General features: G+C 42.3%; 1 protein-coding gene across 1 annotated transcript in view; it reads right to left on the bottom strand.

The window, feature by feature from the left end:
* Man2a1 (mannosidase alpha class 2A member 1) overlaps positions 1–27,557 on the bottom strand; it is a 166,991-nt gene that overhangs the window by 22,611 nt on the left and 116,823 nt on the right. Inside the window, exons 13-17 of the mRNA XM_057761917.1 lie at positions 26,575–26,740; positions 24,781–24,999; positions 21,998–22,120; positions 18,879–18,993; positions 1,421–1,554 (exon numbers count right to left, since the gene is read on the bottom strand). Of these exons, the coding sequence (XP_057617900.1) occupies positions 1,421–1,554; positions 18,879–18,993; positions 21,998–22,120; positions 24,781–24,999; positions 26,575–26,740 (757 nt within the window). The remainder of the gene's footprint in view (positions 1–1,420; positions 1,555–18,878; positions 18,994–21,997; positions 22,121–24,780; positions 25,000–26,574; positions 26,741–27,557) is intronic.

Raw genomic sequence — 27,557 nt, forward strand, 5'->3', positions numbered from 1 at the left:
AGATATTTACACTGTGGACTTGAAATAGAATCTTGCTTGATCATTGGAAAGAAAGTGCACATTTTTAGCCATTTATCTTTACTAGGGTTTCTTGCGCATGTGCACACCAATACACATAAACACTTAATTCTGTGGGATCTTAGGAAAATACTTTCTTTTGTACATAAGAAAAATAAATCACGAAAAAGTTAGTGTCCTTTGAAAACCTAAAGGCTGGAGAGAATTAGCATGCTAATCAGAATGCATGCTGCAATTTCTGTTCTCTGGAGAAGGTTTAAATTTAACAATTTTTTTTTTTGCAGGAAATCATAGAAGAGGAAATTTATCCAGCCCTTTCCACTTATAGCCAGTTGAAAATCAGACCAAGTAAAAAGCATATGTTGTGAAATTATTTCTATTCATAGCCAGGAATTTTTGAAATGCTAATGTTTAAAAAATATGGTCCTGTTTTTAGTAGTATTATTCAAAGACACACTGTCACACATTCAAAATAATAAAGATTAAAGTAACAATCCAAAGAGCTCTCTCAAGTACATTTAAAAGAATCAACAATATACAAATGAGATGCAAGAATTAATTTTCTTACTATATTTATAGTTGCTGTATGATGGTTTTGATTAAATATATAGCAGCCCACTTTTCTAAAGTGGCACATACTTCTCTATATACCTGCATGAATGCATAAATGTGCATTCTCACTAAACATTAACAGAACCAAATAATTACCATAAAACTTACAAGATATCATCTTATATCATGAGGAATAAATGACATATTTATATAAGGTCTTTATGAAGAAAAAGGATACCTTTCAAACACTAATTATGTTTCCTTTCCAATAGATTCATATATATAGTCTTAGCAAAATGTTTATAGTCATCAAAAACCCATTTTTAAAGATTTAATTTTTAAAAAGTATGTATAGGTGTGAGAGAGAGAAAGAAGATGGTGTGTGTGTGTGTGTGTGTGTGTGTGTGTGTGTGTGTGTACCATGTGCAGGCAGGCCAAATCCTCTGAGACTGGAATTACAAGTGGTTGTGAGCACCTGACGTGGGTGCTGGGAACTGAACCAGGTTTTCTTCTATTAAGCGCTCTCTCGCGCCCCTAGCTTTCAATTTGAAAAACAAACAAAAAACCTTTTACAAATAGATACTCTAAAAACATGATATCTCTCCAAGATTTGTTCTAACTCTGGAAATATGACTGTAGAATCTAAAAATGTCTGTTACAATTTGGTTTAATTTAGAAATAGTTTTTTACTTTAGGAATATTTTTCAAATGACTCAAAATTAATTAATTGGACACTTATCTTCTATAAAATTATACACATGAACATATACATCCCTGTATATACCACATGAACACATGAACAAAAATTGCACACAAATACAACCATCACAGTGATTTTATAGAGAATTACCTGGTATCCATTCAGGTCGGTAAAAAATCTATTTTGGCTGTTTATTTTTGATGAAATTCTCATTACAATCTCACGGTTATGCACACTTCGAATGTCCACAATATTCGAAACTTCCACCGACTGCCTTTCTATTCCTAAATTTAAAAGAATGCATACATTAACAAAAACAATTTGTCTCTGCATTTACTAAATACAGTATAGAGAGCTTCTCTCAAATGTACATATATTTCCTTATTTTCTGATTCTTAACCATTTCTTGTATAGGAAACGGTATTAAAAATTTAACATTTTTTTTTCTTTCTTGATACCAGACTGTAAACAACATTTAAGAGTCTATGTAAGTCCATAACAGGATGAGATATAACATACCACATATTTCTCAATGAGTTCCGAGGGGAAGGAAGACATGAGAGAGAGAGACTGGTTCTCTGCAGGTTAACCCTCTCGCACCTGTACCACTCTCTCCAAGGATGACGTCATAACCTTATCCTTGAATAAGGAACCACGGAGTTTATACTGGATTGACAGAGTATTACTGTCCTGTCGCTTTCTCACTGGGAAACAGGAGATCCCATGACTATGACTGGAACCTCTATTAACATAGTAATATTTATGGATTATAATTCGTAAAGAACCTTGGAAATTAAGTCAAGTTTAACTGAGCTTCCTTGTCCTTAAGGTCCCTTGCTATGGCATGATCCATTCTGCCCTGTACCACACAATACAAAAGACAGATGTGTCGAACTCTGGCTTTTCTAATTCTTCTGGGGAAACCTGAAGTGATTATTAGCATCTATCTGTTGTCCCTCTGCCTTAACTGCATTGTTAGATCCTCAGGAAAGCCTTGGGTCAGTTTCACAGAAGAAGAGAGGGGTTGTGAAGAACTTTAACACATTTAGCAGAGATGGGGATACGGACGAGAGCTAGCACAGCGTCTTCTAGAGAACGGCAAGGAGAGGAGGCAGAGGGGGAGACCCCGTCCTAGCCCTTTTCCATAGCTGATGCCTGTGGGGCTCTGATTACCCTGGACACACATACACTCATGCAAGCACACACACTCACATACATGTGCACACACCTCTATATATACATACAGATACACAGTGCCCCCTCTGTGCTGACTGCTAGCAAACCCTTCAACACCACCTTCCACAGTGACAAAAAATTAAGTACAGAAGGTTCTCCCCCACTTTCCCACAGGAGTCAAAAAGGACCCATTGCTTACAAGAAGTGACCACAAGTCACAGGACGGAGTCTGGGGTGTGTGGTGTTTGTGGAAAATGATATGATGAAGCTAGCTCAGGCACTACAGGTGTTTGTAAATACACTGGAAGTTATGAGCCATGTTTCAGTTGGGGTTCCAATTGCTGTGCGAAGGCTCTATGACCAGAAGCAAGTAGGGAAAGACAGGGTTTATGTCAGCTGGCATGTCCCTATCACAGATCATCATGAAGAGAAGGACAAGGATTTGAAACAAGAACCTGGAGGGAGAAGCTGAAGCAGGAGCCATGGAAGGGAGCTGCTTCCTGGCTCACTCCTCATGGCTTGCTCGGCCTGCTGTCTTCTAGAACCCAGGGCCACGGCAGAGGAGCAGCAATGTCCGCAGTGATCCTGGTCCTCCCACAGCAACCATCAATCAAGGAAATGCACCATAAGTTTACCCACAGGCCAATCTGGTGGGGAGGCTTTTCCTCAGTTGAGGTCCCCTCTTCCCAAGTGACCCCAGTTTGTGTGATCCGACATGAAACTAGCCAACAGAGACTGTGAGTAACAGTATGGTGCTGAGGATGGGGGATAGGCTGGAGTCTCCACCACAGAAACTGAAGGAACTCACAGAGCTTCTTCCTGACACATGTGGTTTGTCTCCTCAGGCACCACACCTGGCACCAACCTCAGTCTCTCACGTTTTCAGCTCACAGAACACAGATGTCAGGAACTGGGAGGGAAAGGTCACTTTTTTTTTCAATGGCCATAATCAGAACTATGGACCAGACAGTTTAAGAGAAAGAATACCTCCACCACCACTGACACGTTAAATTAATGTGTACGTCTGGGTGTGTGCACATGCGTATGTAGGGCTGCACTTGTGGGCGCCTGTGCACATGCGTGTATGTATTACAGAGTACAGTAGAATCTTCTCTGAGCCAGGCTATGCATCACTACAGGTGCAAATACTACATTTATTATATTTACAGAAACCAGAATGTTTTTAAACTAAAATGAAATGCATGCGGACTTCTAATAAGCCTAAGACACCCAAATAAGCACCATCGGGCTTGGGGTGTAGCTCAGTGGTAGAGCACATGGTTAGCATAAGCGTGACCTTGAGTTCCATTCGCAGCACCCCAAACCCTCGTTAGATCCCAACAAGAATGAAGGCGCTCCTGCAGGTTGAAGGTGCACAGACGGTGACAGGAAGTAAGCTCCCGCCACTAAGAGTGCCTGCGGGATTTTCAATGGTGTTTTATCTATGCTTCTCTAGAACAGATATTCTCTCAGGGGTCAACAGAATACATGAAATAAAGTCTTAACACAAGAGAATATCATTAATTTCAATTCATGTCTCTGCAGAAAACATTTACAAAGAACACGCTTTAAGGGAAAAATTAATAATTTCAGGTCACCTCTGGCAACGATAAATTATTCCATTGAGAAAGCCATCTCTCTCAAGCCCAGTACTACGTTCAGATCCTGCTGTGGCAACATATACTTCAAGCCCCTTAAAAGTAGCCCTATATAAATTCACAAATCAGCAAGGTGTTAAATTCTGAACCAGGATTGTGCTCTAAAATAAGATCAAACTTAAAATATCCATTATGAAAAAAAAATGAAACCTGTAATTTTAATAAAAGCATTTGAGTCCACCTGAGTCCTCAAAGAGTGAGTGAGTAGATGGAAGGCGCCCAACCTTCCATTTCCTGTGTCAAGAGTTCCCTGAGCTTCTCCAGAGAAGCTTGTGGGTCTGAGTTCTAGACGTAAGGGGCATGAGATAGTTGATTTTACCAAAGTGGTTCTCTCTGGCTTCGGCAGCCAGAGCTTGCTAGGCTCTCACAAGTTTTCTGTAATCCTGGGAAAGAAAAATGGTTCCAAAGGTTTAAAGGTCCCTGTAAAGAGGGGACAAGCAAAGAGACAATTGGGATGCAGCAAGAAAATAAATGCTAAGACATTCCCTCTGCGGCAAACGGAATGGAGGATGTTCGCTGTGATCAACACAAAGCAAGATCAGAGACGGTAAAAGTGGAGCTGTTGTCCAGATAAGATAGAGTCCAGCCTCAGGGGTGTGTCTTCTCCCCGAGTCCATTGGCTTCACAAAGACACCCTATTTCACACACCATCCTTACATTCCAGTTCTAACCTCTGGGCATAGCAAAAGTAGTCAAGAAAGAAAAGTCTATCCCTCATCAAGCAGAAATGACCTGACAGGGGAGGAAAAAAAACTGGACTGTGGTGAAGTGAAAGTATCTGGGGAAACAGAGCAACAGTGGCTTGCAGCATGGGCAAGGGCACACATGCGGGAATGCGGGTCTCTCACAGCGTACAGGCATGCTTAGGTTTGCTCACTGAAGGTAGAAGCTAAGAGCATGAGAACAGCCAGCAGGCACTCACACTCCGTTAACACAGTCTCACTGTGTGCTTCACAGGCTCTAGCACGATTAATAAAAAACCCAGAGACAGACACTGGGGTTCAACTAGAAGGTCAGAAAAGCAAAACAGCCAGCCACTGGCTCTTATCTCTACCTCTGTCCAAAACGGCGATCCTGCCTCCAGGAATCTCAGAACAAGACTGTGTGAGAGCTGTCTCCTCCCATCTTATATTCCTTTCTAGAGCTGGAATTAAAGGTGTGCACCACTACCGACAGGTTTCTATGGCAAACTAGTGTAGCTACTGGGACTAAAGGTGTGTGTTACCACCACCTGGTTGTAAGGCTCATCACTGTGGCTGTTTTATTCTCTGAACTTCAGGCAAGCTTTATTTATTAAAATACAAATGAAATAACACTAGAATGGGCCATTTATTTAATCCTGACCCTAAGCCCGGGAGCAAGTCACTTGCTAATGCCAAGGCTAACACCATCAGGGCTAAACCACTATCATCATGCCTCTAGCGATCAGTGACTGGGAAGTTGAAGTTACTTTGGAAGAGAGGTCTGGGAGAGGAGAAGCCATGCTTGTAGTAACTCTGACTACAAAGATCTTGAGCCACCAGGTGGGGAGAGCAGGAATGGAGTAAAGTAAAGGAGAGGGGGTTAAGGAAGAAAGAGCAGGGTGGGAAAGGGAGGTAGATGTTGAGCTGATATACAGCAAGAGGGCAATCTAGTGAAATCCAGTTAAGTGACAAAGCTTGCCAGCACCCAAGCCTCTTTACAAAAAAACCCCAAGTCCTATTTTTAAAATGCTACTTTCTTTAGAAGCCAAGAAAATTATTATGTATTTAAAACCCTGGCTATTTCAACCGTGTACAGGTTCATAGAGATGTATAGTCTTTGGGTCTGGTTGGTTTTGGTGATTTTCATTTGCAAGCTTTTTGTAATGAAGTTTATTTTTTAAATGACTGTAGAAACTACAGTTTCTACTGACTGGACTATACTTGATCTTCTCCAGAAGGCCCAGAGTGATTCCCCCCACTTCAGAGGTGAGATGAACGCAGCTGTTAGTACAGGAAGCACACATTTGCATGCTGTCTGCCTACCCCTTCTAAGAGTAGAAGACAGGAGAACATTCCAGATGTCTGTCCACAAGGAAATGATTAGAAAACTATCGTGCTATGGCAGACAGTGCCCGCTGAGAAAGAGAATGAGGGAGTTGTCTATCCAGGCAGGAAGACCCCTGGGGAGAATGCGCACTTGTATAGCGTCATAAACCTTAGATTGAAATTAGACACAAATACAATGCTGTGCATAACTAGAGGCATGGAAGTGTCTATGTGCACATGTGGGCACACCTGCATTTCTTCTCTTAAGAACACAGAGGGCAGAGATTCCAAAGGGCTTTATATTACATGTGTAGTGTGTTAAAAGTGTGGTAAACGAATAAGTATTGCTATGTGTATTTACAAAAATACTTTAAAGCATTAGGTTAGTGACCTACGATGCATATTCCTTGAGAGAGCAAAGTCAGAGGCCATGCTTACCATGCACTGGGTCTGAAGGCGAAGAAACATCCAGAGCTGTAAAGACTGTGCATGGCAGGAGGGCCTCAGTTCTGAGCAGCAAAAATGATGATGGCCCATAGTGACACCTGCCCCACCCACATCCTCATTGCCACTACCTACTGCCTGCTACCTATGCCTCTTGCCACGTCTTTGCCAGACTTATGTGGAACAGCCTAACTCAGTCCTAAGAGTTGTTGGCCCCTTCCACATCAGCTCATTAGCTCTGAAATACAGAGCGGATTTATTTCCATGAGACAGAGTCTGCTAAGTCAGAGAGCACGTTGTCATATCCAATCAGATAGAGCAATGAGAGGAAAGGACATAGAGTAAAGAGCAAGAGAGCCCTGCTCACTTCCCAGCAAGAAGTCAGAATCTTATTAAGAGGCCATCAGTCTGTGATTAGGTCAAGAAAGAATGAGGGCATCTGGCCTGTACCCATCTAGAAAAAAATAGTCACATATCCTTTCCTATGGATCCTAGCTTAAAGTCTGTTTTTTGTTTTATTATTCGTTCATTCATTCATCGGGGGGGGGTGTATGCATGTATTTAATCTGGAGTACATGTGGAAGCCAGGAAACTAGAATTGCAGCACTGAGTGATAGTTTATTAAGGGAGACGTTGCCATTGCTCTTGGTTGCTCCCCACATAAATGGGAAGATCGTATTGCTGAAGACACTACAGTCTTCCATTACAGGAGAAAGAGAAATCAGTCTTGAACTGACCAGGAAACTCCCGGATGCCTAACTTTTATAGTACTGGAGGTGCTGTATAGGATTCTGGGGGACAAAAGACATCAGCGGTCCTAGCCAGTGCTGACTCCTGAACGTTACAATGCTGATCAGCGGGCAAGATGTACCCCTTGTCAAGACTGTCTGTGGGGTTCTCTAATTACCTTTCCGCTGCTGTGACAAATCACTCTGACCAGAAGCAGCTTTGAGGAAAGTGTTTTTCCCATATTATACTTGCAAGTCATGATCCACCACTGAGGGAAGGCAGGACCCCAAGGTGGGGACCAGGAGGGAACACCACTGTTGGCTTGCTCTCTCTACTTTATCCCTGGCTCATGTTTAGCTAGTTATACACACACACACACACACACACACACACACACACCTGCCTGAGGAATGGTGGCACCCACAGAGGGCTTCTGCATAACTAATTCAGACAAGCTGGTAATTCATGTTGGTATGAATTACCAACATGACCTAGGCAACTCCTTAATTGAGGCTTCTCCTTTAAAATAACCTAGGCTGTGCCATGTTGACACTTATGGTAGCCAGGATGCCAACCACTCTCTTGATTAGATTTGAGATCTGCTCCACAGAAGGATACGCATGCCTAATACTATAAACATAGTCAGAAATCACAGTAAGAGGGTCATATGTTCTACCCCTAGGTTGTTTTGGTAAACACTCATGCTAAACTGCCTTCTAAATATTTGTGTTTATATTCCTCGATTTGTGCTGTTCTCAACCCTGATCAGAGCAGGTTTTTATTGCAGTGGGTAGTGGTGAATGCATAACCATAACCATTCAAAGTACTAATCATAAGTGACTAGGGGTGTTCATCCGTAGATGGGACATCCACATCAACCCGGACCTCCCTGCACCTCCCCAAGGCTCAGGAATCTTGTGGCATTCTGCTGGAACTGTCCTCACTCATTGCCTTTCGCCCATGTCTGAGCTGAGAGGGACTAAGCCGTTACTGCATAACAGAGTCAGGGCAACAAGAGCGGTTGCCCAAAATAAGTGCTTTTGACTTTGAATAGTTCCCTCCGAAATCTTCAGAATATTTCTAATTTAAATTATCAAAACTATAAAAACTACTATGACAGAGATATACGTACTTCCATATGTATTGTTGCCCTAGTCACTATAGCTAGGAAATGGACCTGAAAACTTTCTGCACTCCGATAAGTCTCTCTGCCAATGCAGCAATCCAAATCAGACCGAATCAAACTGAATTAGAAAAGGCTTAAAAAGTTTAATGGATAAAAATGTTCCCAGATGATTTTGCAGCCCCCCAGAGGGAAGTACAATGGTGTTCTGGGGGAGGGGAAGCATAGTTTAAATACCCTGTGGGAGTGGGCTTGAGCATCTCTGGGGGAGGGGTCATTATTTGGCAGAATTTCTGAGATGTGGCAGGGTTTGGAGAGAGATGGGGACGTGGGTGAAACTTTCACCAGAACATTCCAGATTCTTTGGGTATAGGGATGCCAGGGGCTGGGGAGAAGCTTCCAGCAGAACAGAAACCAGGCTAGATATTCATCAATGGATGAATGAACAAAGAAGATGTGATACATTCACAGAATGGAATTTTATTCAGTTATAAAAAAAATAAGAGTTTTTTAAAAAAGAAGCATGACAACTACAGGAAAATCTGTGGATCTGTGGATCTGTAATTCACTGGTTAAGTAAAATACACCAGAAAGAGAAATCGCACATTTTCTCTCTCATGTGGGTACTAGGTGTGAGTGAGTGACAGCTCAGAGGTCTAGAAGGGACTATGAAAGGGGAAAAAAGAACTTCAGGGGGAGGAAAACAAAGCCAGAGAAGGCACTGGAAGGCAGGCTCCTGGGGAACAGAAGGGGCCATCAGGAAGAAGGGGAGGGACCAGCAAAGGAGAACAGGAGGAGAGGGGAGAGTGTTCTGGTCCAGATGGTCTGCAGTTCCTTCTCTGGCACAAACCCTGAGCCAGATGTGTCCCAGCAACTGCAGGCACAAGACACAGCCTAGGAGGAATATCCTCCAGGGCAAAACAAGGCCCCGGGGGGGTGGGTGGAGGGGTGGGGGCCGAGGGGAAGGCAAGTGCTTAGTAAGGGGCTAAAAGATACTGTTTACACAGTGCAGAAGGAAGCATCAGATGAGAGGGGAAAGACTGTTTGCTCTGGTTCTGCTGGCAATACTATCTCTACCAGCCAGCTAAGCGATATATAAGCAGAGCAGGATAAACAAAAGATTGTTCATTCTTGAAGTGAGGCCAGAATCCTGTTCTGTGTCCACCATGCCCTCGTTCCCAGGGCCCCGTGATGCCCACAGCTGCGCTGAGCAGCAACAGCAGAGGCGTGGGAAGTGGTACCAACAGGAGCAAAGTACTTACGAAAGTGACATAATGAAATCTATTAGTCTGCATGCTAATTTTAAAATAGAGAATCAATAACAATGTTTTTTCCTATTATGTATACACATTTGTAACACACATTGTTTAATTCAACAGTACACCTAGATGACAGTTCTTACAATGATGAATTAACATGGAAATACTGCTTGCAAAAAGCAAATATTTCTGTGACTATATTGTTTTTTAAAAAAAACTGGATTTATATCAGAGGGCAACAGAACCAACCCGGCCACAGCTGCCAGGTGGGCGATGATTTTCTCTACATTGCCTCTCCCGAGTTATCTAGCGCAGTGTGTAGTTTGTTCTCTGAGGCTCTGCTTACTTCCAGGTCTGGAAATGTTTATACTGATTCCTTTTCTACAAGTAAATATAAATAGATATCACCTGCTGTCATGAATACAACCTTTAGGAAATTTCACTCCAGCTCTCAAATCCAGAAAAATGAAGGTACATTATTTTGCTCTATTGGTAAAATGAGAGATAGATAATTATTATCATGCATTGACTACTTACAAGGATGGTAGTAGTCTCCACAGTTTGTGCCTATCCTTTTCATAATCCTTGTAACAACAAGAAACAAATCTAAAACAGGGAAATTAGAGCATTAAAAATTTGCAAATTTGGTTAAGATGAGATCAATTAGGAATGACTCATTTGGGGCTGGAGAGATGGCTCAGTGGTTAAGAGCATTGCCTGCTCTTCCAAGGGTCCTGAGTTCAATTCCTGGCAACCACATGGTGGCTCACAACCATCTGTAATGAGGTATGGTGCCCTCTTCTGGCCTACAGACAGAATATTGTATACATAATAAATAAATATTTTTTTTTAAAAAAAAGGAATGACTCATTTGAAGAAGGCTTAAAAGATGCCCAACAAAACCAGAAAAGGCTGCTTTACAGCAAAGAAAACAATGATTTCATGAACCAACAGGTCTGGGAAGGAACAAAACACAGCAAACAGCTCTCATCTTGAAATAAACCAGCAACACAAGACAATCAACAAGATTCAGCCCTGCTGTGAGGGCAGGACAACAGCTCAAAGGCCCAGTCTCCTTGGTGCTTGCCCCACACCCCAGACTTGTCCTGGCCAAGGAGAGAAAAGCAGATAACCGAAGCCACCAGGCACTGAAGAATACACTCAAACCACTTCAGCTCTCTGACATGCTCCTGTCTCAGGTGCCTTTCAAGGAAGGGTGTAGTTCATCAATCACCCTACACTGATCTGTCTGAAACACTCCTGCCTTGGAGGCACATGTCTGTAATCTGCCCTTCCCACCACTTCTACAGTATTTCCCCCACGTTACACGGGAAGAGGGGGAAAGGAAGGGAGAAGGGGAGGAAAGAGGGAGGAAGGGGAGGAAGTAGTATGGATCTCAACCATTCCCACTCACGTGGGTGCTGTGCAAACGTAATTTGAAATATTGGTGCCTGACTGGACTTGGATGATTAACAAATACTTTTGTTGAAACACAGCTTCCAATCGTTTGCCTTTAATGAGATAGAAGAGATAGCCAATCAGACTGACAGGCAGTAGAACATTAAAATAATTAACTACAAATCCTGTTTGACAGACATTCTGCGACGGACAGTGCCTGATCAGAAGGAGTTTAAAGTGTTAATGATATGGCTATAACCCTGTTTCAATTACCAGCTTCTAATTTGTATAAACACCATCCTTCTGCATTTGGTGCTTATGAAACCAAAAGGTACACTTCACTGAAAGAAACATTTCCATTAAAATTTATAAATTCTCAAAATAGCAAAGTATCATTTACATCGTTTTGATAACTCAGTTCAGAAAAGCACAACACTTAGCCTTAGGATGAGCGTTTAAATTTGAAACATACATGTGCTCAACAGATATGATTGCAGTCCCAGGGAAGTCATGAAAAGTAGACGAATGAACAAGACTCTCCACATGAAAACACAATATTATGGTCTATCTGGTGGGGACTCGGAATGCAAATATGAGGGCAAGGAGAAAATGAAGATGTGTAACTCTGACCGCCAGAGACCAGAACAGCTTTTCAAAAATGGATGACTGGGCAATGAATTGCTACCCGTGGGTATGTTTGTTTTAAATGTCACTGTTTACAATACCAAAATAAAGTCCTTTGCAATTACTTAAATGTACAACAAAAAGTATCATGTCATTTAGAAAAAAAAAATATATAGGGGATACAGAGTCCTTCAAATTTTTATAGGGACCAGAGAGTTTTCTCTAACCAGCCTCCCTTTACGCTCTTCCTTTCTGCCCATTCAAGTGACGTCTTGCCAAGACCTAGCAGCTCAAAACTCACCCCGTACACCAAACCTTCCACCTCCCTTAACTGCCAATGATCACTCTTTGTCTCATAAATTGTCTAACTTGCCGGCCTGCTCTGTCTCTTAAGTGGATACAACACTTGCCAATTCACCAGGCTTCCTGTATTGTGACTTAGTTATTATGTCCCCCAAAGCCCCTATGAGGTGGAATCTGTAACTGTCACCCTTGCAAGGTTCCAGCTAGGATGTGTGCAGAGTCAAGGAGTTTGAAAGAGTATGCTTCTCTGTGCTTCGCATTCTGGGACCCCGCGTCAACACACGCTCGCCAGGGATGTCACTTCCCTGCGAAGGAGCTGTGTGCTTCTGGTGCAGCAGCTGCTGTCCAACAGCCCCAAGATACCCCGAGACTGAACTGTTGCAACCAGAATGTACTTATGGGCCCTTAAATAACTTCCCTTGCCTGCCTGTGGGGAATAATAATCAGGTTCCACACACAGTGACTAACTTTAATTTTTTAAAAGTTCCAATTAACAGGGAAAAAAAGTCCTTAGCAGGCAACTGCATGTTATGATATTCCAAAAATGTTTAATTACCCAGGTTTGCCTAGTGTAACTTAATGGTTCTCACCCTTATACTAAATACGGAACATAGCTCTGGGGGAAAACAGGAGATTGACTGCAAAGCCATTTTAACATTCTCACAAATCTTCTTATAGAAAGGAAAACAACTCCAGTGAAGCCCTGGGACCTTGGTTCTCAGGGGTGGACCCTGAGGCCCCCAGACTCAGGCATCCTTAGCAGATGGCTTTGGAACTAAGCAACCAAGCACAGGGGACTTCATGTGCTTCTGAGGCTTCTGAGGACTCTGATGTTATTTGTAACTGTCCCCATGCTCTTTCTATAGATTAAGAAACAGAGTCCCTAAGAACTTAGATGACAAATCCAAAAGGTTATGTCGATTTCAGAGGTGACAGGAAGGATTTGCACTAAAGACTGGGGTCCCTCACTCTCCATGTGAACACCACCCACGTTTAAGCAAGTGAAGGTCATCTTGAAGCTCTGAAAGTCAAGAATCGTGTAATAAAGTCAATGAGACTTTATGTAACACATTCAGAATTGCTCCGAGAGAAGCAAGTGCTCTGGCTGCTGCCTCTATCAGCCCAGGCTATTGCTCCCTCTCTGAGCCGCGCGGGTCTGTCCTCCCGCACTCCTGACAGCAGTTCATTACATTCTGGCCTCCGGCTACTTGCTTCTTTTTAGCAAGATCCATTACACGTATACAGTACTGTTAAAATATGTTGGCAAAAACAGGATAAAAATATTGCGGTTCAGATATTGCTCCTAAGGCTGAAACATGGCTCATGCAGACTCACTCACTCATTCACAACCACCTGCCCAGAGAAACACAGCCTTGAGGCAGTGGGGAGGTGGAGAGAAGATAGTTAACAGATTTGGGACCTAAGCCAGTGAAAACATACATGACACGCTGGTAACCCATAGCAACCTAATTCTTCCAAGCAGTGGTTGATGTCAGGAAACCGGGGCACCAAAAAGGTCTAATAATTACAAGCGTGAGGTAAAAATGAAGCTTTGGTTGGCCATGCCACTTCTTATTTGTTATATTATTCCTTTTGTAAATATTCGATATCAAATATGACATATGCTCATATCATAGACACTCCTCTACTACAGGACCACAGGAGGAAGCTTCAAATGTCAACTTAATGAAAAGAAAAATTAATTCCCAACCCCACTAAGTTTTATTGCCAGAAAGATGTCATTTCCCTACAAACTGGATAATCCTTTAGAAGATGCTTCCAAATGGTTCCAAACGGGCATCACACTAAATTATGTGGGCTATAAGATGGTTTTCCTACTTAATCTGACAAAAAAAGCAAAGAATTTCCCCAGATATCGCTGCAGTTGCTCTGATCTTGATTTTTTTAGATTTTTAGATTTTTTTCAGATCTTAGTTTTAGATTTAGAATATAAGATTGCCTTTGATGCTTCCTTCTGGAACCTTTCTGAACGGGACATGAGAGAGATAATAAAAAGACATTTGTTTTTCTTAAAACTTAGTTATTTAGTTGTGTGTGTGTGTTTGTGTGTGTGTACACAACATGCATGCAGTGCCCGAGGATGTGACATCACTGCAACTGGAGTTAAGAATGGTTCTGAGTCACCATGTGGGTGTTGGTTACTGAGCTTGGGTCTTCTGCAAGAACAGCCAGTGTTCTTAATCACTGAGCCATTTCTCCAGCCCTCACACAAGGTCTTTGTGACTAGCTAAGTGATATTAAGAAAGAGAGAGCCTTTCAACTGAACTAATTATTTTCCAGATCTGGGCAGAATGCAAACAGAGAAACTGCAGTCCAATACCCAAAGCCGTGACTAACTATACGAAGGCCTCTCAACACAGTTGGTTTTACAATCAATAATGACCAACTGGCCTGTGAAATTTGGGAAGGGTTGTTTGATTTATGTTCTTAATAAACGTTACTTGAGAGGAAAAAAGAGCAGAAAGCAAGTAGAGCAGACACTGAGGATTGGGAAGATGTGTGATCAGGTTCACACATTTCAGAAAGATTATTTCATTAAATTGAATACTTCACATAGACTATCAATTAAGAGATGAGCTGCAATAGTAACTCACTTTCTATTTATCGATGTTACTAAAAAAAAATAATAAAGTGTGTAACAACCTAGAATGTACATGAGCACACAATACTAATAATCCCACTACTTCCTGTCTCATAAATTTGTACTTGTAAATGAGGATGCCATGAGGAAAATCATTACTTCATATGCTTACTTAATATCGTAATAAAGGGGCTGGAGAGATGGTTCAGAGGTTAAGAGAATGTTTGGCTCTTGCATAAGACCCAAGTTTTGTTCCCATCTTGTAACACCAGGTCCAGGGAATCTGACACCCTCCCTGGCCTCTTGAAGCACCAGCATGCACGTGCATGTGTGTGTGCATACACAAGAGTGCACACATACAAAATAAATCTTTAAAATATTCCTAAAAATTAAAATTAAGAAGAAATTTGATACCCAAACCAACCAGGTTCCATTCATGAATACTCATCAAGTAAACAATGGGCCACTGGAGAGGGCAGAATCAGCATATACATAGAAATAGCTCAGGAACTTAAGTCTGAGGAGGAATATTGATGTGGGAGTCTTCTGTTTTGTGTTGATTTCATTGGTTAAATAAAGAAACTGCCTTGGCCCCTTAATAGGACAGAAAATTAGGTAGGTGGAGTAAACAGAACAGAATGCTGGGAGAAAGAAGCCAAGTCAGGCAGTCGCCATGATTCTCCCACCCGACACAGACACACGTTAAGATCTTTCCTGGTAAGCCACACCTCGTGGTGCTACACAGATTATTAGAAATGGGTTAATCAAGATGTAAGAATTAGCCAGTAAGAGGCTAGAGCTCATGGGCCAAGCAGTGTTTAAAAGAATACAGCTTCTGTGTAATTATTTTGGGTAAAGCTAGCCGGGTGGCGGGACGCAGCCCCGCCACTCCTTCTACAGAATATTTTTGTTATTTTAAGAGTTATTAAACGAAGAGTGAATCTACAAAAATGTAGACATTGCCTGTATGTGTCTTTCTATATAAGAAACTGACCTTGCGACTCTGCATTTTGCCTTGTCATCTAAAACTGTCTACCCAGAAAGCCAAACTGCAGCATGATGAAGAACATTTGGGTGATCCCCAACACCTAGAACTACTACAGTTTAAACGTCCAACGACCCCCTTTTCCAGCACAAGCCTTGTGAGGAAGTGATTTCATCACAACCTCCATGAACCAGCACCCAGGGGATGAGGCCTCAGGCAGTGACAGAAGAGGCCTCACACTTAGGTCACTGAGACCAGGAAGAGGGTCGGTCTGAAGTCTCTCCTGGGTGTGGCTCATCTCTTTTAGCAGGGAACTTATTGAAAGGAGATCAAATCCAGATGTGAGAGGGAATGCAGTTTGGAGGAAAAGCCTTTAGATGACTCAGAGGTCTCATCTCCCACCCGACTGCTTCCATGTTAGAATAAATAAGTATGAACGCTCAAGGCTAGAGGGAATGCAAGATTTATATGTCACTTGGCGTTTGTAGGCGTTGACTTCAGGCTTAATCCAGACAACTAGAATAAAACCCATCCAGAAAAGCGCTCTCAGTTACCTTCACATTGTACTTCCTTGCCAGCCATTTCCGTCACACTTCTGAACCCTCCTGGTTTTAAGCTACAAAAACGCAATATTGGCACAAAACTGTGTCAGTCTCTGTTTTTTTTCTACCCATTGAGAAATCTAGAGGCAACAGAGAGCCTGCATTTTTTTAAAACTATGTCAATATTGTTTGTGCCCTATTCCGAGTGCTCTCTGTTTCTTAACTGACTGACATACCTCCATTCCCTAGAGGCCAGACTTCTGGAGATTTCAAGAACTGGTAAGAAGGTATACTCTTAGATTTAGAAATATTTATCTAGTAGCTAGAGCGAACAGATTTTGAATGCCGAGGAAAGGGGAGCCTCGGTCAAAACCCAGACTTCAACAGCTGCTGACAAGCAAGGTTGCTCAGCTTGGTGATGAGACATCTACCCACTGGTAGTGCCTCTAAGTTCCAGGCACCTAAACCAGAGCAAGGGCGCAAGGAAGAACAATCCAGGAAGAAAACACTAGGAAATAAAAGGACAAAATGAAGCAGGGAAGAGAGAGAAGCAAGCCATAAACAGACATGGAGCCCTGGCAGAGAGCCAGCAACTGCCGGTCAAACAGTCAGCCAGAGCTGCCACTCTGGAAGCCAGAAGCCGCTGGGACCTCAGGCCCTGGCTTCAGCTGCTGAGCTGCCAGTCAGGCTGGACAGGGCTGTGTCCAGGAGTGGGAAGAGGGGAAAGACAGAGGAAAGATGACAGCCACTTAGTTCTGATGAGCAGGGTTTCTTGGCAGAAGGAAGCAGGCAGGTCAGAGTCGATTAATTTCCAAGTAGGCTGCTGGTCTATGAGAGCAGGCGAAGCTGCCGCCACCAGCAGCAGCAGCAGCAGAGAAGGAGCTACCTTACACAGGCCATCCTGACACAGGACTTCATGGGCCCTGGAGAATCCAAGGAACACTCAGGAGATGCATGACATAGATGGCAGACTCAATAAAAGCAGAAGTAACTAAGGAAATAGATTTGAATGAGGTTAGGATTTCAGAAGCGATGCCTCTGCAATTATTCTGAAACATCTTCTATGGAAGAACAAAGGTAAATCAGACATGGGTCTGGGCCAGGCTGCACCCAAGGGGATGTCTTCTGTGGGAGAAACAGAAGGGGTGAATATGACTGAAGTACAGTATATGAAGTACGGAAGTGCCATAATGAAACCTTTTACTTTATACAATTAATATATACTAGTAAAATAGATGTCCTTGGAGGAGGCAACGCTGAGGACTGAAACCAGGATCTTACACACCCAGGGAACCTAGGGAACCATTCCACTTCTGGACCACATCCCCAGTTTGCTTTTCTAACTTACAGACAATGTCTCAGAAATTTGCCCAGGCCTTTGTTCAAATTGGCAATCCCTCCACCCACCTGACTCAGTCTCTCAAGTAACTTGGGTTAGAGGCCTGCAAGTAAAACTAAAGCCAGATGAGTGTTTCTATGTGTGATGCTATTTTTCTTTTTATAATATGAAACAGCTGGCAATAGTTGAAAATGTGATGTTAGCGTGTTCAGGGGTGAATTACTAGAAATGGTCAAAGAGAAGGCCCACCTCCACGGTTCTGACTTACTGGAGGTTTTGGGAAACTCGGCAGAGGGTTATTCTATAACTGCCGGCTTTCCTGCAGGTAGAGAAGCCACTCTACGCACCACGGAAGCCGCACTTAGGCACCGAGTTCATGTCTACTGTTAGCTTTCATAGTGCTCGAGGATGTCCTGGTTTAACCCAGGAACCATGGGCTAGTTAGAAAACACACTGTGTCAGTCCCAAAGGTTCTAGGAGAAGAAAGGGCAAAAGTAGTGAAATATGAAGTTACAAATTTAAATAAAAGCAAAATGGAGTCTAGATTATGAAATCAAGAAACTGAGCAAGGGCTACATAGAAATTCTGTGGCTATGACGTCCTCCCCTTTAAGCGAAAATAATCCATGCTTGTCAGCAGTTCACGGCTAGCGGGTGGCACTCCTTATTTTCTCTCTGTATGCACAGTCAAGGGAGAAATATTTCCCCTTCCCTAGCTTCTTCCAGCTTAGGCAAGTCTTCAAGTGTCACATCTCTAAGGACCTTTTCTAAGAGAGCTGTTGATCTGGTAAGTAACCTGGAAAGAGGAATTAAATTTGTGATTGGAAAAGCACTCTGTCCTAAAAGCTCTGAATTTCCAAAATAGGTCACCAAGATTAGGGCTCTGGAAGACTAAAACAAGCCATATTCCAAGGAAGGACAAGTCAACAGCCTAGGACTCGAGCTGAGTAGCTCCTAAAATGATTAAATAAAAGGATGAAACCTTGTTCCATATCACTTTCATTAGCAAAGATACTGCATGAAATTAGTTAAAGAAATGTACCAGAGAGAAACATGAACCAAAAGCACTAACCGCCTTCTACATTAAAGAGGCAGTTGTGCGGTGTGTGTGTGCGCACGCGTGCACATGAGGATATCATAGTGGTCTAGCTAGTAATTATGCTACTGCTCTATTTTATAAAACCACGCCTAACTACCAAATTGCTAACGAGGAAGAGGTTGATATAGAAGGATGAATGCTTCATCATTCCCATCATCTGGAGGTAAACATGACATTGGAAGTCAGAGTGCAGACACAAAGGCAATTTAAAAAAGAATTCAATTGCTTCTAAAACAACTTCTAACCCTGTGACAAGATGGAAGGAAAGTAAGTTTCCACCACCACATCTATGTGATTGACAGCTGCGCTGTTTCCTTACCCTGTACATTGTACAGTCGGACTGTATGAGTCACGTGTTCAAAGAAGGAGGTCACTTCCGAATAGATCCTTCCATGTGTCACTCTGACAAAGGGCGGCCGATGGGAAACATATGGCTGAAGAGGAAAGGACATCTTTAGCAAAAGCACTTGGTTTCTAAACTTTCCCCAAGTGTTTAGAATAGCTTGTGAAATGACAAATCCCTATCATTCAATATTCATAACTTGATTGAAAATCTTATAACTTATCAGAATGCAGATGATATAAGCAATGGATATAAGGTAAGATTTTTTTCTTTATACATTATAAAGTCAGGATTTACAAATGTTTACAATTTGATTGGGCTTGGAAAATCTACACACATTCTCCTCATCTAAAAAACTAACATTCTTCTATCGTTCATACAGTTGTTTATTGGAAAGGAAATCATTCTAAGTAGTAACATTTCTCAAGCCGGCATTTACGACCAGGTCCCCCTGACGGCAATAAGATGGGCGGGTGAGCAAATAGGACACAAAACTCAGAGGCAGTTTAATCACTGTGAGGCTTACTGAGCTAGGAAGCACTCTGCCCTCTGGCAGGAGAGAGCTGGCTCAACAGAAAGCGTGTGAAAGTCACTGGTTTAGTTTTCATTATTTAGAATCAAGAAGATTAGGGAATAAAGTACAGAATTTATGTGACTTGAGAATAAATTTAAAGCATCTAGTTAAGTATTATTTTCCTTGGCTCGATGGGAGCATGAAACGAGGCTTTCGATGGAGCACTCTTGAGTGGCAAGAGACTCTCAGCACTGTGTGACCTTATTGCAAGCCTACCTCTTTGTCCACAGGACAACACACTAACGCCAATAAAATAGGTACCATCTGCAATAATTTTACATAATTGCCAAACAACTAGGAAATGGGTGGAGGGATGGGAACTGGGGTGGAGTCTGGGTATCTCCTTTCTTCTGAGGTCGACAGCTACCTCCTTCCCTGCTATTCTAGCATTTTGTACTTTGTCCTTTATAATATTTCCTTCACCTTTTCATCTAATATCACAGCCTATTTTAAGATAAAATAATTTAATTACTACTATCCAAACATCATTTTCCATAATCATGATGAGAGGCTGAGGCAGGTTGAACATGAGTTTGAGGCCAGCCTGGGTTACATACATATTAAGACCCAGTCTTAATCTAAGAAATAATAATAATTATAATGAAATTAAGTCAAAACAAACAAACAAAGACTCTGAACCAATAACTATCCAATGAAAAAGCTACAAAGTGAGACACATCCAAATAGCTCAGAAGTAAGATTCTCTGCCTGCTCTGGAATAGGTCCTAGAAGCTGTAACTTACCTACACTTTTTCACTGGCTTGAACCTAAACAAACAAACAAACCACCCTGGGGTGGCCTATATAATCCCTAAAAATCTAAACATTTTAGTGGGCAGCTTCTCTAAACTGTAGAAGAAGAAAATAACTTTCTCAGAAGATTAGTCATGGGGCAACAATCATTGAGAAGAAAGAGTAACTCATATGGAGGTGTGGAGGCAATTGTTACTGGCATTGTTACTGGCAACACTTTTGATAGAGCTAATTCTCAGAACTTAGGAAAGAGACAAAAAACATGGGTGGAAACGAACTCTTGTACAGTATTTCCAGAGGCAAGACAATCAATATGATTTTTAAAAAATTCTAAGAGCCTTGCTTCAGACACTGACCCAAAATGTCTCTGCTCAGCTTCTCCGGAAATAATCAGAACTGCATGCATAGCTACAAAGAGAGCTACAAGGTCACTCTCATGAGGAAGTGGGAAAACGTGGATAAGTGACATTAGGAGAATCTGAAACACAAGAGCCAGTCTCAGAATTAGGCTTCCAACAAGCATGCCATTCGATTGAGTTAGGAATGAAAACCCAGGTATGTAAAGGAAGTAAGACAATGCTGGAAAGGGGATGTGTAAACATGCTCAAAGTAAAAGATCAAAAACATGCCTGCATGCTGGCGGGGATCTTCATGTGCTGCAGATTACCATAAACGTCATTGTTTTCCTCACGTTAGCTTGTTGAAGTATGGAGCGGCAGGGCTGCATCCCCGGCACCCAGCCGCCCACATGGCTAGCTTATGCCCCGAAATAATTACACGGAAACTGTATTCTTTTAATCACTGCCTGGCCCATTAGCTCCAGCCTCTTATTGGCTAGCTCTTATATATTGATCTAACCCATTTTTAATATTCTGTGTAGCACCACGAGCTGGCTTACCAGGAAAGATCTTAACCTGCGTCTGTCTGGAGTGAGAGAATCATGGCGACTCACCGACTCGGCTTCTTTCTCCCAGCATTCTGTTCTGTTTACTCCACCCACCTAAGGGCTGGCCTATAAATGGGCCAAGGCAGTTTCTTTATTAAATGAAAGTAACTCCTCCATCATTAGCTACATTTTCAAAATGTGCCAGACTCTTGACGTATTGCTTTTATTGCTAAGAGTAGGAAAAAAAATCTGTTTATTAAGTCCCAAAAAAACAGAGAGAAGTGATCCAGTGAACGAGATTGTCCTCACAGGACCAGGCACTTACTGAGTGCCTCTATATGCACAGTGTAGCCATGCTGTGCAGAACTTCACATCACCTCCCTACGATCCAGGTCTAGGTTAGCTTCCTTCATGAAGAGTGCGAGCCAGGAGCCAGGTCTAGGTTAGCTTCCTTCATGGAGAATGTGAGCTAGGAGGCAGGTCTAGGTTAGTTTCCTTCATGGAGAGCACTCATTCTTGTGTCTTCCTAACTGAATTGCAGCTTGGACACATCTAATGTTCCAGTACAAACTGCCAACCTTTAATAAGAATAAATATAATTCCACAGCCGAGAGTTGATCAATCCCAATGTTAACTAGTGAGACATGCTGATCTTTGCCCTTAGCACTCTCCTGCCGTCCTTTTTCAGTCAGGGTTTCTTGGTGTAAACCTGGCTATCCTGGAACTCGCTCTGTAGACCAGGTAGACCAGGCTGGCCTCGAGCTCATGGAGATCTGCCTACCTCTGCATCCTGAGTACTGGGATTAGAGGCGGGTGCCACCGTCCAGCAGTAAGCACTGTTCCAGTAAGCATGCATGCCAACCAGTTCTGTAGCAACACTCACCTGGCCCTGCCCATCGGGCAAGAAGAGATAGGCACCACTTTTGTCTCTTCTACTTGTGGTTCCATACCAGAGAAACTGCACCTTCATTTCATGGTGTTTACCGTCTTCTTTCATTCTCACTTTCTAGGGATTATAAAACAAAACAACACCACCAGAAACAACAATTCATTACCAAAATGTCATCAGATTGAGCTAAGAATGAAAACCAAAATACATAAAGGCAGTAAGACAAAACTGAAAATGGGGACTGTGAATATGCTCAAAATAAAAGACAAAATCAACCGAGACAGTTAAAATGCTCAAGAAGGGCTAGAGAGATGGCTCAGTGGTTAAGAGCAGTTGCAGAAGACCTGGGTTCGATTCCAAGCACCCATATGGCAGCTCACTACCATCTGTAACTCCAGTTGTTGGGAATCAGATGCCCACATGACCGTCTCAGGCACCCAGGTACCCGAGTACACACAAGCATGAAAGGAAAACACAAATACACATAAAATGTTTAAATGCTCATGTATTTATAAGACTAAAGCAGAAGGATTATATAAGCTAAGGTTAGCCTGGGATTAATAATGGGTTCCAGGCAACTCTGGGCTACAAAGTCTCACCCTGTCTCAGAAAAGAAAAAGGGAGTAGGTGGGACTGAAAGTGGCTAAGGTAAGCCTCTAGCATTAAAAATACTTGGTTGAGCATCAAAATTTTATAGGTAGCCTCAGATTTTAAACCCTTCAAATAGGAACAAAAAGTTGCAATATATTTTAGCAAGGAACAAGCAGCTTAGACTTAACACTTAGCAAACTTTCTATAGAAGGAGACCTGTTTAACTGTCAATATGCATGAGCCAGTTTAAAAATATAATAAAAGCGAACCAAAAATAAGAAAATAACTTTTATTCAATAGATATTGTATTCTATTAAACCGCTTTCCAAAGATTAGATAAACACTTTAAACTACTACATTTACTTAATGGATGAGCAACACCACTGCACACACACTGTGAGCAATACCACTACACACACTGTGAGCAACACCACTGCACACACACTGTGAGCAACACCACTACACACACTGTGAGCAACACCACTACACACACACTGTGAGCAACACTACTGCACACACACTGTGAGCAACACCACTGCACACACACTGAGTGGCACCATTGCACACACACTGTGAGCAACACCACTGCACACACACTGAGTGGCACCACTGCACACACACTGAGTGGCACCATTGCACACACACTGTGAGCAACACCACTGCACACACACTGTGAGCAACACCACTGCACACACACTGAGTGGCACCACTGCACACACACTGAGTGGCACCACTGCACACACACTGAGTGGCACCACTGCACACACACTGTGAGCAACACCACTGCACACATACTGTATTGAGAATTATATAGATCAATAGTATTCTAAGTTTGTCATCTATAATTAGACTAATCAGATTCTTTAGATACATAGAGATTATACTCAGTATAGATAATCTTCAACCTCTTCAAAGAGCTGTAGAAAATGGCCTTTAATCTAACTCAGAGTTTTGTGGTAGTGAGACACAATTGCTCCTGGCAGCACTGATCTATTCCCAGAGAATATTGAGCACCAAAGACACTCCACCTGGAGTCTTTCTTTTTGGCAGAACTGGCCTTTGGGCAAAGAAATGCCCATACCTCAACCACTGACAGAGATACAGAGCGTGCATTAATGGATAAAACATGACTGTCATACCCTGCCAAGACAGGGTAAGATAGTTTTGAAAAGTTGCTTGCCTTTGAAAATGGTATGTCAGTTATGTTAGGCCTTAGCCAAAGTTGGTTGCTTCAACGCTGCAAACGTGACTTTGGGTGATTGCCCAGGTAGCTAGTTGTCTCTGTGATTTGTTGCATGTTTTGGAAGTTGTTTGATTGCACTTCCTAATTACTCAGGTAACATTATTTTCCTTCTCAGATCTTCTATGGGGTTGAAGACTATATAAATGTAGTTACTTTCCTCTCATGACTTGGTCAAGCTATTTATTATATAAGGCCTAAGCTAGTTAGAATAGGATATTTGTACTTATTGCATATAATTTCATAATAGGTTTAGAACTCTCTTACTTAAACAAAAGGGGGAGGTGTTGCGGGAGGTCCTTCTGCTCCTCCAGCCAATAGCCACTGAGATACCAGCCCATTGGGGCGTGGTCTCTCTCTTTAAAAAAGCGGCCACTTCCCTCCTCGCTCTCTTTGCTTCCTGCTCCATTTCCAGCGACTAGACTCCTTCCTGATTGCGCAGAGGGCTGTTGTCTGGGACGGTGATCTGTAAGTTTTTTCCCCTTTAAATAAATACCACCCTATTAATCATAATTCCAAACTGGTGTGGGATTGTTTGTGACTTACGCCTTCAGAGCAACACCACTGCACACACAGTGAGCAACACCACTGCACACACACTGTGACCAACACCACTGCACACACAGTGAGCAACACCACTGCACACACACCGTGAGCAGCACCATTGCACACACACTGTGAGCAACACCACTGCACACACACTGTTGAGTGGCACCACTGCACACACACTGTGAGCAACACCACTGCACACGCACTGTGAGCGGCACCACTGCACACGCACCGTAAGCAGCATGCCCACAGAAGGTAGGCAGCAGCTAACCAATCCTATCTCCCAGCGTGTCTGCCACAGCCCTGGGTTGAGAAGACTTGGCCATCCGCATAGTCATGGACACACACAGTAAATACAATAAGCTCTCTATGGTTACCACAGCTATTGAGAACATACCTCCATAAGCCCAGATCGGTCAAACCAGAGCGCAAGGAAGGAATTCTCTATAGTTATAGCATCCCCCACACCTATCATGTTCTTCACGTGGAATATTCCATTTTCTGCTATGCCACCATTATACAGGAAATAGTCAGCCATGTGTGAACTCGAACTCTGTGATTCCACGATCTTGTACACTTTCATTCCCAGGGGTGGTATATGAGCTAGAAAAGACACCTTTAAAGACAGGAGAGAGGTTACTACTGAGAAAAGTATCAAAGGGAAACATTTATATTTGCAATAAAAACATGACATATCATTATTGTATAAATGCTTTAGTAGGTAGGTCAGATTGCCCATACCTCAGTTCATCCAGGAAACTAATCATCTCAGGTAGGAAGGCTTACTGAAGGCATTAATGTTTTCACCCCTCTAAGAAATTATATGACCATCCTTCCAATGTTCCACAGTGTTCTCAACAGACACCCAGAGGCAGAAACTCTCCAGAAAGGTGAGGATGTAATGTAAACAATTTTTTCTTCTTAATTATCATAACACCTTTTATAACATTATATTCAGTGTGTTAAGAACGTAGGTATAATTATACAAATATGGTATAATCAGTTCAGCTAGCAGTAGCCATTGCAAGCTGTCCTGGAGCTAGTGGACACTGAGCAAGGCCTGGAGGAGGCACCCTGTGAGCTGGGCCCCTGCCTTTGGAGAGCTGTTTCACTTTCGAGATAGGCTGTCCGATCTTGCCTGAGCATGGACTCTACTTCCCATTTAATTTACAGGACAATGATTATCTGAGCTATACCAGCAACAGTGTTTGAAAAGCAGAAGTAACTCCCTCTTCAGTTGCTAGTTTATCACTGTATCTCTATAAGGCTTTAGATCATCTCCGGACTCCAAATACTTAATGTTTCTAGTGATACGGGGTTCATTTAAAAACTGCTTATCTAAGACACAAACACACAGAGAGAGACATACAGATACATATATACACATACATACATGTGCAGACAACACAGACACACACACACACAGACACCACATACAGACATACACACATATACACACGCAGACAACAAGATATCCACATACGTACACACACATAGATACATATACACATACAGACAACACAGAGACACCATATATACACAGACAACACACAGAAACACACACCACACACACACATACACAGTGTCTATTGGTTGAATTCCATAATTAAATCTCAAAAATATATTTTATAATCTTAGTTAAAATCTTCTCTCCAGGCCATATTAAGTCACCATTACTATGAAAAATGGCAGCTAACCAACATTACTACTAAAAAATGGTACCATTTACCTCAGTTCTATGTGTATTGAGTTACATACAAAAGTTCCAAAATTTATTAGTTTATTGTTTTGTAATCTAGTTAAAATATTAATACTTAGAAAGATATACACACCCCACTGTAAAATGGTACCTGCTAAAAAACACTAATATTTTTCCTTTAGTACCATTTAGCCACCCAGTTATATCCTCTGCGGTTAGATTTTCACTTCCACACAACAGCTCGATGGGTATGCCATGGGTCATTATGCAGGTACAAGCTAAGGACCCTATAATGCAGGTACAAGAAATGGACCCTATTATGCAGGTACAAGCTATGGACCCCATTATGCAGGTACAAGCTATGGACCCCATTATGCAGGTACAAGCTATGGACCCCATTATGCAGGTACAAGCTATGGACCCTGACCATGCTTTTTTCTTTTAGTCCTTTATCTTTTTCAGGCTCTTTTCTGTTCTATGGCCACCGCATACCTCATAGGCTGTTTGTGAAATGGTTCTCGCATCATTCCAGACTGCGCTGACTTGAACCTCCATGGGCTTTCCTGTATCAGACAGCACTTGCACTGCAGCGGAGTTCACGCAGACGGACACCACTGAGGCCCGTTCTTGTTCAAAAGGATTGTAGACCACGAGATACCTGCAAAGACAGCAGTGTCAATGCCGCAATCGCCAACCACTTCCATTTCTCCAATGCTCTTCCTGAGGCTCCAGATCCCAGACATATACACAGGGAAGCCGGGCATGGTGGCATATGCCTTTAATCCCAGCACTTCAGAGGCAGGCAGGTCTGAGTTTGGGGCCAGCCTGGTCTACAGAGTGAGTTCCAAGACAGCCAGGGCTACACAGAGAAACCATCCCGAGAGAATGGCCAGAGTGACTTTCTTCACAGCAAACACCACACATCTTGAAAGAGGAGGACAGCCTAGCAAGTCTTCATATTAATATGCATATTAAACACCTTCTATATCCCCAAGGTCATAGGAGTATCATTTTAGCTATCTAAAAGAATCAGTGCTCTCATATTTTCATCTAATATTTTCTTCACTGTGTTGACTAAAAATAAAAATTTTAAAAATCATAAATTGTCTGCAATTTACACATAATTAACTTCAAATAAAAATCTGACACTCATTTTAGAACTTGTATGATTATACATGCAAATCTCATAATACACGTGTATATTTTATAGAGAGGTCCCTTATATGCTATTCTGGGATTAAAAAAAATAAAGTTTACTTAAAGTAAATCTAGTTATAAGAAGGCCCCAAATGTTATGACAAATATAATTGAGAAAAAAAGACTTGGGGGGGGGGACTCAGTCAAGCAAAGGAAAATGAGAATCAGCTGGGCGGTGGTGGCGCACACCTTTAATCCCAGCACTCGGGAGGCAGAGACAGGCGGAACTCTGTGAGTTCGAGACCAGCCTGGTCTACAAGAGCTAGTTCCAGGACAGG

The sequence above is a fragment of the Chionomys nivalis genome, chromosome 2, assembly GCF_950005125.1.
Source record: "Chionomys nivalis chromosome 2, mChiNiv1.1, whole genome shotgun sequence".
NCBI classification, from domain to species: domain Eukaryota; kingdom Metazoa; phylum Chordata; class Mammalia; order Rodentia; family Cricetidae; genus Chionomys; species Chionomys nivalis.